Below are 12,098 nucleotides of genomic sequence, written 5' to 3'. Positions count from 1 at the left end.
GCAATGAAAACAGTGCCCAGAACCCTCTTGACATCCTTCCACCAACCTGAATCTCCCTCGGAATCTACTTCACGTTCATGAAAAGATGACGTGGAGGGACACTCACTCCTCTCCTCATTCCTGAACCAAAAGTAATCATGAAGCCATGACAAAGCAAAGTATTCTGACTTAACATGATAGACTGGAACAGGCCCTGTGTCAATGGAAACAGAATGAGTAAACCATTAACATGCAGTAAACATTGCCTCCTGTCCAAATATGTTTTTTTTTCTGACCATTTAACAGTGTCATTCAACTCTATGTTTATGCTCTCCTCAGATGTAATTACTCTCTGGTCTTTTCCTTTCTGACAGGAAAGGAAGTATATGAGGTGCGTTATTTTGTCCCCTTCACTCTGAAGTCTGTTATTGTGCATGTGCTTATGGCAATATGCATTATCATATTATTTCCTCATGTAGTTTGGTGATTCTTTCTGGAACGGACATCAGTTATCAGTAACATGAGTGACTTTAGTAACATAATTAGTCACATGAATGACATCTGAAATATTACATATAGAAATTAACTCCGGGAAGAGTTTATGGAAAGAACTTTTTGTATTTTGTCCTATGTTGACAACCAAGAACACCTCCCAGGTGTTAAACCGGTCAGGTTTTGATGCTCAGCAAGGTTCATTTGTTTTTGAAGCCATTTGTACGAGTTGTTACGGTTCCAATCAGGCTCCCGCCGTGGAGGGCAGTCAGGCCTCAGGAAGGCGAGGCAGACTCGCTCTTTAGGAGCCAGGGCCATGCCACTCAGCGCCTTTCCCTTGGGTGTGGATAAACAGGACGCCGAGGATGCAGCAGGTCCAGCTGCGCTCTCGCAGACACTCCCTGCTCTGTGTACATAATGGTATCCTGTTTTCTCCTTCAGCCAAAGCCAGTGCTGCTGGCAGGAGGCCCCCACGCTGAAAAAGGAGGAGGAAAAGGAGGGGGGGGGAGGGCAGTCAGGCAGTGAGTACAGGCTGCTTTTAAGATAACTGGAAACCACAAGGTGATGAGAGGTAACAAGCCACGAAATCAACTGCGTGTAAGTGATGATTGGGCCAAAGCCCTGGAGCCAGGTAGTCCATCTTCATGGCAACACCCAACAGACTGTCCCTCTCTGTCTGTGGATGTCTGTTCAGAAGCGCATTGCAGTGGTTTCGATTTGGTTGGTGCACACAGGGAAACACTCAACCACTCTATCGTGATGACCATCATGAAAATATAACTCATGCATGTTATTCATTATGTAATTACTTTAGATTGAAAAATCTATCTGACACTGATTAGACAACATACATTATTGCTTTGCAAAGAGAAATTTTTTTTACAGTTTCTTAAACCCATGGTTTGAGAGAAGAAACATTTTCTCAAATCAAATAAATCTCATTTGGTTGATTCAGATATATGTAGTAATTTCTATAACTGTATAAAAAATAGATTATTTTATTATTATAATTTATATAATTATAAAAATGATATGCTTGTGATATAAAACTCTAATGGATGTTACATCTTTCCTTAATCGTGAGTTTTATTTTAGAGAGGATTCTGAAGATTCCGCAGAGAAAAAGTTTGGTGTATGAAAGTAAAAGAATTAAAATACCAAAAACTATTTTGGCAGTGTTTCAAAGTCTTTTTTTAATTGGTTCTGAGGGTTAAAAGAAAACAAAACTTTTCACTCTTCTTTTCTGCCCTATTTAAATATGTTTATCAGAGAGTAAACTGTGCTCTTATCAAAAAATGAAATCTGGTTTGTCTTGTCTTGCTTTTTCTTTCACTTCACTGAATATGGGAGGAAGGGGTGGAGGGGGGTTAACCCCTGTACACACAAACAAACATACTGCACTCATACACATACACACACACACACACACACACACATGCACACGAATAAAAAAAATGCACCCTGTTGAAGGTCCAGAGTACGTCCAACATCAGCATGTCAAACAGGCTTATCAGCAGGTGCTTGTTTATCTGAATGCCACACTCCAGGCAGAGAGAGAGAGAGAGAGAGAGAGAGAGAGAGAGAGAGATTGAGACAGAGAAAGAAAGAGAGGGAGAGAGATTGGAATAGAGAAAAAGAGAGAATGAAAGAGATTGGGATAGAGAGAAGAGCAAGCAGTGAGGTTAAGCAAGAAAAGGTGATGAAAGAGTGCGGTGCAGAATGAGGACTGAGGGGGAAGGCTGTTTTGTAAACTCTCAGATCCAGTTTTGTGTTTATGAAGGTAAAGGGCATCAAGACAAGTCTCATAAACTCAAGTCCTCACACGCAGCTTCTGGAGATGAAAGAAATATATAAGATCAGACCACCGATAAACAGGATCACATAAGGTTGGTTCAGTTCCCAGAACTTTTTCATACACTTGAGAAAAAGCAAGGTTTTTTGAGTTTGAAAACATAAGGGGTTTTATTAATCCAAGACAAATAATGATCAATACACAACGCTGGGAGACACATTGATTCCCAGAGATGCTCGAGCTGTCCCTTTCTAAACCTACATGTATCTGCACATCGGCCCATGTGTTCTGTTATCTTTTCACACTTTCCCTTTGTATGTGAGTTTATATATAGGGGGGGAGCTGGGTGGATAAAGTGAGCCTGTAAGATATGGGTTTCCACGAGTCCAATGGTTTCTCTCTGGCTCTAGGAGCAGGGAACAGGTGCTAGGGCTATCAAGCTAAGCCCACATGCCTGTCCTCCCCCAGGGAAACACTCAGCATGGGATACCCCCCTCTCCCCCTTCTTCCATTCAGGCACGAGATCACCTCCGTTGAGCTCCTGGGTTTCTACCTCTTCTGAGAGACAAAAAAGAGGAGGAGGAGGAGGAGGAGGAGGAGGAGGAGGAAGGATGAGGGGCCCATGAGCGGCAGGTGATTCCTGTCTGAGAACCATTAATATCTCCCTTCTGCCCCACCCTCCCTCTGTTAAGAACATCAGGCTTCGATATTAGAGGCACAGTCTTTTAAACAACCCACTCCAATCCCCATTATAGACCCGCGGTAAATTGGGATTTTTTACTCCTTTTTTTCGAGCAATAACATGTAAATGTGAACATGCCCTTAAAAAAGTATCACCATGTATTGGAGAGAGACTGAAGGCTATCCGGAGAAAGACTGAGAGGCATGTATGTGTCAGTGTTAAAATCAGTGTAGTTCCTTTGATGTGTTTTACGCAGTGTGGTCATAAGACTGTGCTGGAGAAAGTGACGAATAATTAGCATATACATAAACAGGCACAGAGGAGCTGGATTATAGCTGGTCTTTGGAGCCAGTTAACGTATTCTGTGGGAACCTAGCCTGTTGCTTTGTGAAATAATTCCTCTGGAGGATTTTCTTTATAATGCGGTAATCCCTTGATGACGCGTCTCAAAATGGTCTCATCGAGTTCTGTCTTTGAGGCTGCAATATGTTACCCATCCCCACAGAGCCAAAATGTTCTCTGAGGGGCCAATGTCGCTGCTGTCTTTAGTTCAAATGGATCTTTCAAATCAAAAACAATAAGACAGGCTATAAGATAAGGGGAAAACATTGGACATGAGACACAATTTATAGATTTTTGGGGTTTATTTAAGAAAAAATATATTTCTGACTTCGTGGCAATAGGCACGTAACATAGAAATATATACAATTCTCTTGATTTATATACAAATTATGTACAATCAAATTAAATAGAAAAGAATATGTCAAAGTTTTGTACAACATTGCATTGTTAAGTTAAGGAGGACATCAATAGAAATATATATATATATATATATGTACATATACATACATACATACATAACATCTATTTGGTTTCAAATGAAATAGTGAAAATAAAAGCCTCTTTTGGAGGTGCCCTTTAGTTATACGATCTTTTTTGAAAAGACCTAATAGTGAGGTTCAACAAACCAGGAAATCTTAACAATAGTGAGGCTATCAGTTTGTACAAAATGCTCATTTCAAGTTATGGGAATGTTGGAATGTCGGAAACAGCTCAGCGACTGATAGATGAAACTAATAAACAACACCCATCAAGTTCTGCTGTACAAACAGTTTGTACCCAAACTATTGGTTTGAGTTTTTGGGTTTTTTTGTTTTTGTTTTTTTAACATATTGACGTTGAGATATGGTGCCCCCCACCCCCAAAATACAGTTTCTAGAATGAAAAAAAAACGTGTGTAACCTGTATTTAGAGGAGTACCTCATAATTAAACACTAGTACAGCACTGATAGATCAGGCACTTGTTAACAGAAGCTGTGCTTTGAGAGAGCTTCAATGGAAAGTCCAAACTACATTAGACATCAAGTCTTTAGTGATATGTCCTGGGTGCAAACTGATATCAAAATAATCTATTTCTCATTGTTCACGTTGTTTCCTGCAAAACAATGTCTCTTTGATTGCTTTTCATCACAGATACCAAAATCATATTCAGTCAGCTATGGCCAACCGAATCCAAAGATTATTCCCAGGTCTCAGCAAAGACACGATCCTTCTGTTACTGATTGCCTGCAATATCTTGGCTATGACTTGGAAGAATGACTTGGATGCATTCGGTGACAGTCTGATTGGATATTAGAGACCTCTTTTGGTATGGGGGAGAGGGTAGAAAGTTTTTTTTTTCCTATTAAGTGAGGCAAATTATGAGATATGGTCCTGCCCCTCAGTGATTAAGACATGATTATCTTCAGTTCCTCCATAAAAGGTTTTTCATACAAATTATATAAAATATGTATATGTGAATACATATATATATATATATTTATATATTTACAGTTAACTGCCATAATAAAGGAAACTCCAATTTTAAGTGTCTCAGCACGAGGTGCCAAAACAGCCTGTGTGCCTTGGCACAGGTTTTGAAAGTGTCCACAGTTCTGTTGCAGGGATATGATGCCATGTATTTATGAGAAATTCCATCGTTTAGTGATGATGGTGATGGTGGAAAATCCAGAATGCCCCTTGGACTTTCGGTTGGACAGAGATGTGGAGACTGTGATGGCCATGCCCCTCAGAGTGATCAGTGAGCTTGGGGGGAGCCTGGTTATCCTGGAATAGATCACTGATCAGTGAGTGTGGGAGGAGCCTGGTTATCCTGGAATAGACCACTCCCATCAGGACAGGTTTATCATGGGATGAAGAGAATCCCTCAGAATGGTTGGGTGGACATAAACCAACACCATGACAAAGCCACTAGAACCCTTCACCTGTGGAAACGAGTCCTGTGACCAACAGGTTTCTTTGCAAAGTTCTCAAGGGACGGCTCATGATGAAACTGCTCGCTTTCGTCCTTTTCGGCTGATACTTGCATCGGACCGATTCAGAGTTGTTTGTGTGTTTTGCAATGCAAACTGATGCACAGATGAGAAGCATACCTCCCGACAGCTCCTCACCAATGCAAGACAACAATCAATCAGTGAGATCTCTTCCTCTGGCCATGGCAGCCAAAACAATGGGTGACTGGGCCCGCCCAGCATTTTCATACGTGACCCTAAACATATTTGGCAGTTTCCTGTATCTAAATCTACATATTAAATATTAAAAAAATAAAGTCATTGTAGTGCAAATACTGCTGGCTGTTTTTCACCCACATTACAGCCCACTCAACATTCCTCATTTTGTCTCCACAAAAAATAAAAAAATAAAAAAATAGTCCATTCTATGACAAAGAGTATTCCATTCTTTGTGAGCAGCATGAATAAATATTAAATAATATATGTAGATATAATATATACTCTCTTCTCTTCCATGTGTCCTTTAAAAGAGTGTAAACATGTTTGGGCAAGGCCCTGTCTTGACTGATGTGCTCCAGCTTCTGAAATATTCTTAAACCTGAGAGGAAAAAGGAGGAGAAAAAATGTTAATCTCCCGTTCCTCAATGTGACAAGCTTACACAAACAAGGTATTGCTTGAATAGAACTAAAACATAAGAATGATCCTTACCTCAGTAGCAAAAACACATTGATCCATTTGTTCAGGAATGATATAGACAGGATGATATAGGCCTTCTTTAGGGAAGCTCATTGGAGGGACCAATATGTTGGATTCTGAGTTTTTTCTAATGAAGACAAAAGACAGAAAATGGTTGTTAAATTTTCCATAATTCAGTGCCAAAAACGACTACAATATCATTTCAAGAGAATAATGTTTAAGAATTTTAGAAAATCAACTTACAAGTCAAGCTTGTTCTTCACATGCATGTCCTCCTTGGCCAGATTGTAGTCGACCATCTTCTGCTTGTAGTTGGCCTTGTTGTTGGAGATGTCCTTCGGGCTTGAGCTGAGGGCTACATCCTTGTTGGACACCTTGTACTGGCCGCCAGGGATGAGGAAGGCCTCTTTCTCACAGAAGCTCGACTGGGCTGAGGAAGAGTTGATGGAGGTGCGGTTGTTAATGGTCTCCAGATCATTGCGAACAGATTTTGCGGCCATAGCTTTGTGGTTGCGTCTCATCTGCCTAAGGACCACGATGGCAGCACAGACCACCAGGGTGAGGGTGAGAAGCCCCAGGGTGAAAGAGATGGCCAGGGCGGCCGGAAAGCCATTGCCGTTTTTCGGAGGAAGAGGGTCTTGGGTGGGCTTCACGGGGAACTCACATCGTGAGCCCATGAAGTTTGCTGGACACTGGCACACAGGCCCAGTGAAATGGGTGAAGCACGTTCCACCATTCTTACAGGGGAAGAGGCTGCAGGCATCGGCACGTATACTGCAGTCCTTGCCAGTGTAACCCAGTGTACACGTGCACGTGTAGTCGTTAATGCCGTCCACACAGGTGCCAGCATTACGACAGGGGTTGCGTGCACATTCATCCACGTTGATCTCACAGCGAGAGCCCTTGAACCCAGGGCGGCAGCGACACATCAAGCTGTGACCCAAGTCTAGACACTGGCCACCTTCATGTTGAGAGAAAGACAGAAAAGTACACTTTAATGTTGGGAACATTTTTTTAAAAGGACATTATATACTGCTTTTCTCTTTTTGCAACTGTCAAACTTACACAACCATCATAATACAGACTGTTGCAAGTATTCAAATATATGTACATCAAGTGCGTCTATGTTGTATGCTTGGCTTGAAAACTAATAAGCACACTGGAGGCAAGAGTTGCGAGATAAAACACTCAAACTATTTCCAACATGTGGGAGACAGTCAAGTGAGAGTAATTAAGACTCTGGGGAGAAGGGATGGAGTACATTTTTCAAAAGCACACGATGAGGGTTGTTTCTTAACAACAGATATATCTTGCCCTCAGTATCAGTTTGCAAGGCACACTGGCGTCTTTTCTATCAAGTCTGAACTAAATTCTTGCTGCGGATGATGACACTGTCATGCTTCGATTGCATCTCCAAACAGAAAACTGGAATTCCAAACAAAAAAGTGCACGTTGACAGAGCCCCTGACTGCCAAAAAACGCTATGGCAAGGTTCCCCTCTTGATTTGCCTTACAGGCTGCAGATAAAGCTGTTGTATACAGGCTGCAGCCTGTATCAAAATACTCAAAAAGCGTGCTGCTTACCGTTGGCACAGGGGTTAGAGCTGCAACGGTCGATTTTCTTCTCACAGTTGGAGCCCATGTAACCAGGAGGGCAACGACAAGAATAGCCACCAGTCGGTTTCTCCATGCAGGTCCCTCCATTGAAGCAGGGACCATCAGCGCAAGTCATAGCACTAATCTCACAGTTCTTCCCATAGAATCCTTGGGGACAGGTGCAAGAGTAGTCATTCTCCATGTCCTGCAAGGAGAAATGAACATGGGTAAGCATTTCACCTTTCAAGAGCAAACAAACAGGCAGAACATCTGACAAAGCACCCCTAAAGTACAGTGGCGCAGAACTCAAATAACATTTCACTTACGTTGCAACTGCCTCCGTTCTTGCATGGATTGCTGTCACATTCGTTGGTTTCAATCTCACAGTTGACACCACTGAATCCAGGTTTGCAGGTACAGGTGTAGCTACCCTGGCCCGTGTTGGTACAGGTCGCACCGTTCATGCAGGGCTTGTGGTTGGTGCAAAAGTTCAGGTCTTGGTCACAGAAGAGGCCACCCCAGCCCTCCTTGCAGTTACACTGCCATGGCTGACCACAGGTGCCATGCAAGCAGCCTGGATGGCGTACACATTCATCACAGAGGGGGCCTTGCCAACCTAAGCGGCATTTGCACTCTCCTGGAGCCTCGCAAAAACCATGCTCGTCACTGCAGCCAGACAAGCAGATGGCTGTTTGAAAAAGAGAGGGAGAGAAAGGGGGGAAAGAAAATTAGAATGAGTGCACCCCATCCACATTAGAAAACAACCACCACCATCTTCAACCCCCCCCCCCCCCCCCCCCCCCCTTAACCTCCTCCCCACCCTTTGCAAGGCTCAGACACATCAAGTATTTGTTAAGTACAAAACTAAGCAGCTGGGACGCACACAAAAGAAACACATGCCATCTTTTTCACGCAAGGAAGAGCACATTGGGCTCCAGCGCGTGTCCCTCTTAAACCATGCTCCTTGCTTCCATTGTTAAGACAGAACAAAGGGAGATGGGCAAACTCTGATTTGCTATGATTTAAGAAAAACGTTGGCTCGAAAAAGACAACTCTCTGTTATTTTTCTTATTTCTACTAATTATTATCAAGCGAGAACAAATAAACTTGACTTAGATCTCTGGGCCATACGCAAGTTTGTTGCTTGCAATTACATATCTAAATGATACATTGCAATCGTGTTTTCGAGGGATGGAAAAAAAAATTCCAGAAAAAAATTCACAAACTTTCTCAATATTCTTCAGTATACCTGCAGTTTATGATGTCACAATGCCCCTTATTATTCAGTACTTACAGAGACTGGTTCAAGCAATATTTATAGTGTTGCAAGTCAATGGACTCCTATTATATTCCATTTCGAATCTACCTAATCCTTTCTATGCATTTGCCTTCCTACATTTCTCCCTATCCATTTCTTCCTATTGCTTACCCCTTCTTTTCTTTCCTTCTTTCTCTTTTTCTTTCCTTCATCTGTTTGCTACTATACCTTCCATAAATGTCTTTTCACTATAAAAGCTAGCCTGTTAACCCATTCACCCTTCCACTCACTCTTCCTTTCAGTCGTTTGTTTAGCCATGCTGTTAAACTTATGAGCTGTTCTACGCTAACATATTCCTCTTACCTCAAAGTGCTATAACGCCTCATCCCTTCACACACACACACACACACACACACACACAAACGCACACACAAACACACACAAAACAAAGAACCACCCACCCAAACCACACAAACATGCGTAAGCATGCAGACAAATGCACACACACACGCTAAAAGAAGGTGCCAGATCTTAAAAGGCTTTCTTCACTGTAGTAAGCCTAATAAAACACACACACACACACAGTTAAACACAGTACTCCTAGCATGTAATGGTCACCACAGACATTACAAACATGTACAAGGTACTACACTAGTATTACACACACACACACACCTCAGAGAGCTTGTTCTACATGTTCCGTTTACCTTTATTCCCTTCTACACCTATCCTACATCAAGTGACAGTTCAAGCTATTTGAAAATATGTTTTACACTGCATGCAATTTTGTGAACAAATTTTCTATAGGCCTCCATTGGTAGCATCAGAAACACAAGACTTCATCAACATTCCAAAAATCTGATGTCATAATGGCCTTATTTAGGCTGGCTAAACAAATACACAGTGCTGTAAACTGATATATTCTCCTTACTGACCATTACAAACCTATCCAATCATTTCTTTTCTATACCTCCCTCCCTATTCCTCCAACCCTCCCTCTGCTATCCCTGACTCTCTGTCCACTTGCACTATTGACTATTTCAACTTGTTTAATAGCAATGCTATATTTTCAAATTGTTCTTCATTGTCTATTCAAAATGTGACACTAATGATACACTTAACTCTAACAAATGACACACAAACACACTAGAAGATGAGCACACATTTCCTAACATACAAATAAAACCCAATAACATAATAAAATACAAATAAACAAATAACACATACAAATATGAAAAACCATACATAAGCAGCAATCCTACCCTACAAAAAATACAGTATTGGCATAAGCACATTAATAACACAGACCAAACCTCTGCATCCCGAGTATATGCATGACACTAAATTGCAACGCATGCCTCAATGCTTCCGTTTGTACTAGGCTGACAGACAACAGTCACTTCGCCGGGGCTTGAGCACTCCTCTTTTTCTTGTTTGTTATAGACAAAACACAACCCACGCACAGTACAGTATACATACACCACGTAGATTTATACACTGCACAAAAAAATGACTTCCATCTCTCTCACGCACACACACACACGAACACACACTATGGTGCAGACAAACAAGCGTGTAGACCCTTACGCGCACACTACGTCTCTACGTAGTAAATCTACTACCAAAACAAGAACGCTAATCTCAGCTGTTTCCATTACTACTGAGTTTGAAAGACTTTCGTCACATTTTGACAGTATCTCTTTTAAGCCAAATTAAAGCTCTATTGCTCTATTTTTGGGTTATCAGAGAAAGTTAACATAATCAGGTACAACCTGTGTTAATTTTCCGAAGTTCGAAAAGTTAAAATAAAGTCTGTATAACAAACAAGAAAGGACACTTACGTTCTGAACAATAATCGCCTTTCCAACCGGACAGGCAAATTCTGTTGCCATTTGCGTCACACGTAAAATGTCCAAATGGATCATCTCTAGGACGGCAGTAATCGGAGCAACTGTCGCCGTGGTAGAATTCATCGCAGACTACATGGAACGAGTATCGCAATTCGCTGTCCTTCTCATAATGCACGTCTTGGGACCAGTCCTCTCCGATGGCCAGTCTCCTTCGTTTGGCAAGACGGCTAATCAAATTATTCTGGTTTTCTGAAAGAGAGAGGGGGAAATCACTGTTAGTCACGCACTCAGAAAACAAAAACCACATACAGCAGGTCTGGGATGGCCGACATTAAAGGAACATTTTGTTGTTCTTTTGACGAGATTTACCTGTTGACTGGCCGGAAGAGGACTCCGCATTCCATGCCTCGATAATCAGTGAAAAAGTTCCCTGTGAGTTAAAAACAAGGTCGTGTTGAAACTCGGTCATACGCTTCCACACAGTTTAATAATATGCACACAAATACGTCTGAGTTGCCAGCATCTACGACAAGATACTCACCGGCCATTTGAAATGGAAAGGCACTCTTATGGGAGTGCTATTGGAGATAGAATTTTGGTCAGCGCTGAAGATTTCCGTGAGTCCCGTGCCGTATGTGCACGGTGGCTCAGGTGAGATAACATCCTGTGTGTGCTTAAGGCATACGCGGAAAAAGATCTGACAGTCTCTGGAAAGTTTGCAGACGCTTCGTGTGCTGGAGAAAGACTCTATTTTCAGCTCAAACACACCGGACGATAAAGCCTTTGGAGACAAGAAAAAGGTTCGCACGTTCAGTAGAATCCAGGACGCAACCACTCGGTCTAAATTATAATTAGAGAAATAACAGTGAATGCATGTATCAAGTGGAATACTCACCAGTTGCGTTGATATCGAAATTACCAAACAAGTTAATAACCAATGTGCCATGTTGAGGTGTCCTTTTTGGTCTGCTATGGAATAATAGCAGACTATACCAGGTATCCGATACTGGTGTTGTAATGTTCCCCAGAGCAGGTGAACAGAATTGATTGCGTGATGGAAAGCTGACCTGATCAACTCAGTTCAAACCTCCTAATTTATTCTGTAAAGACTCGGAGCGCACCGCGGAAAAACAAGTCATGTGCCCCTCTCAGCCCGTACTTTGAACCTGTGCTTTCGACTTCTTGAAGCGTTGGGGCCGCCAAGTGTTTATATAGCCTCAGTGGGCGTGGCCTGCTGCCTCTGACTATATGGCTGGCTACATCAAAGTTTATTTCAACCCATGTCTACTACGGAGGTAACAAGATGAGACTGTAAATACACTGTAGGCTATGTGGTAATAATTATGAATATAGTGAAACCTACATTAATATGACATTAATAAAAATGCAAATACGGGACAACCTTTCAAACAGCTAGTTTACTAGTTTGTGAAACTGCTGTTTGAGACCTGTATCATTTCT

The 12,098-nt window shown here is 41.9% G+C and overlaps 1 protein-coding gene across 1 annotated transcript; it reads right to left on the bottom strand.

Annotated features, from left to right (window-relative positions):
* Positions 1–4,778: 4,778 nt before the first annotated feature.
* Positions 4,779–11,806, bottom strand: dlc (deltaC). The gene is made up of 9 exons (XM_030776188.1): positions 11,533–11,806; positions 11,179–11,418; positions 11,007–11,067; positions 10,629–10,886; positions 7,856–8,217; positions 7,518–7,734; positions 6,177–6,894; positions 5,946–6,060; positions 4,779–5,834 (listed from the first exon to the last, which is right to left on the bottom strand). Exons 1-9 carry the CDS (start codon positions 11,581–11,583, stop codon positions 5,829–5,831), a joined length of 2,028 nt encoding a protein of 675 aa, XP_030632048.1. The 5' UTR covers positions 11,584–11,806; the 3' UTR covers positions 4,779–5,828.
* Positions 11,807–12,098: the final 292 nt, after the last annotated feature.

The sequence above is a fragment of the Chanos chanos genome, chromosome 6 (genome assembly GCF_902362185.1).
Source record: "Chanos chanos chromosome 6, fChaCha1.1, whole genome shotgun sequence".
Taxonomy (NCBI): domain Eukaryota; kingdom Metazoa; phylum Chordata; class Actinopteri; order Gonorynchiformes; family Chanidae; genus Chanos; species Chanos chanos.
This window is presented reverse-complemented; position numbering and strand designations above follow the sequence as displayed.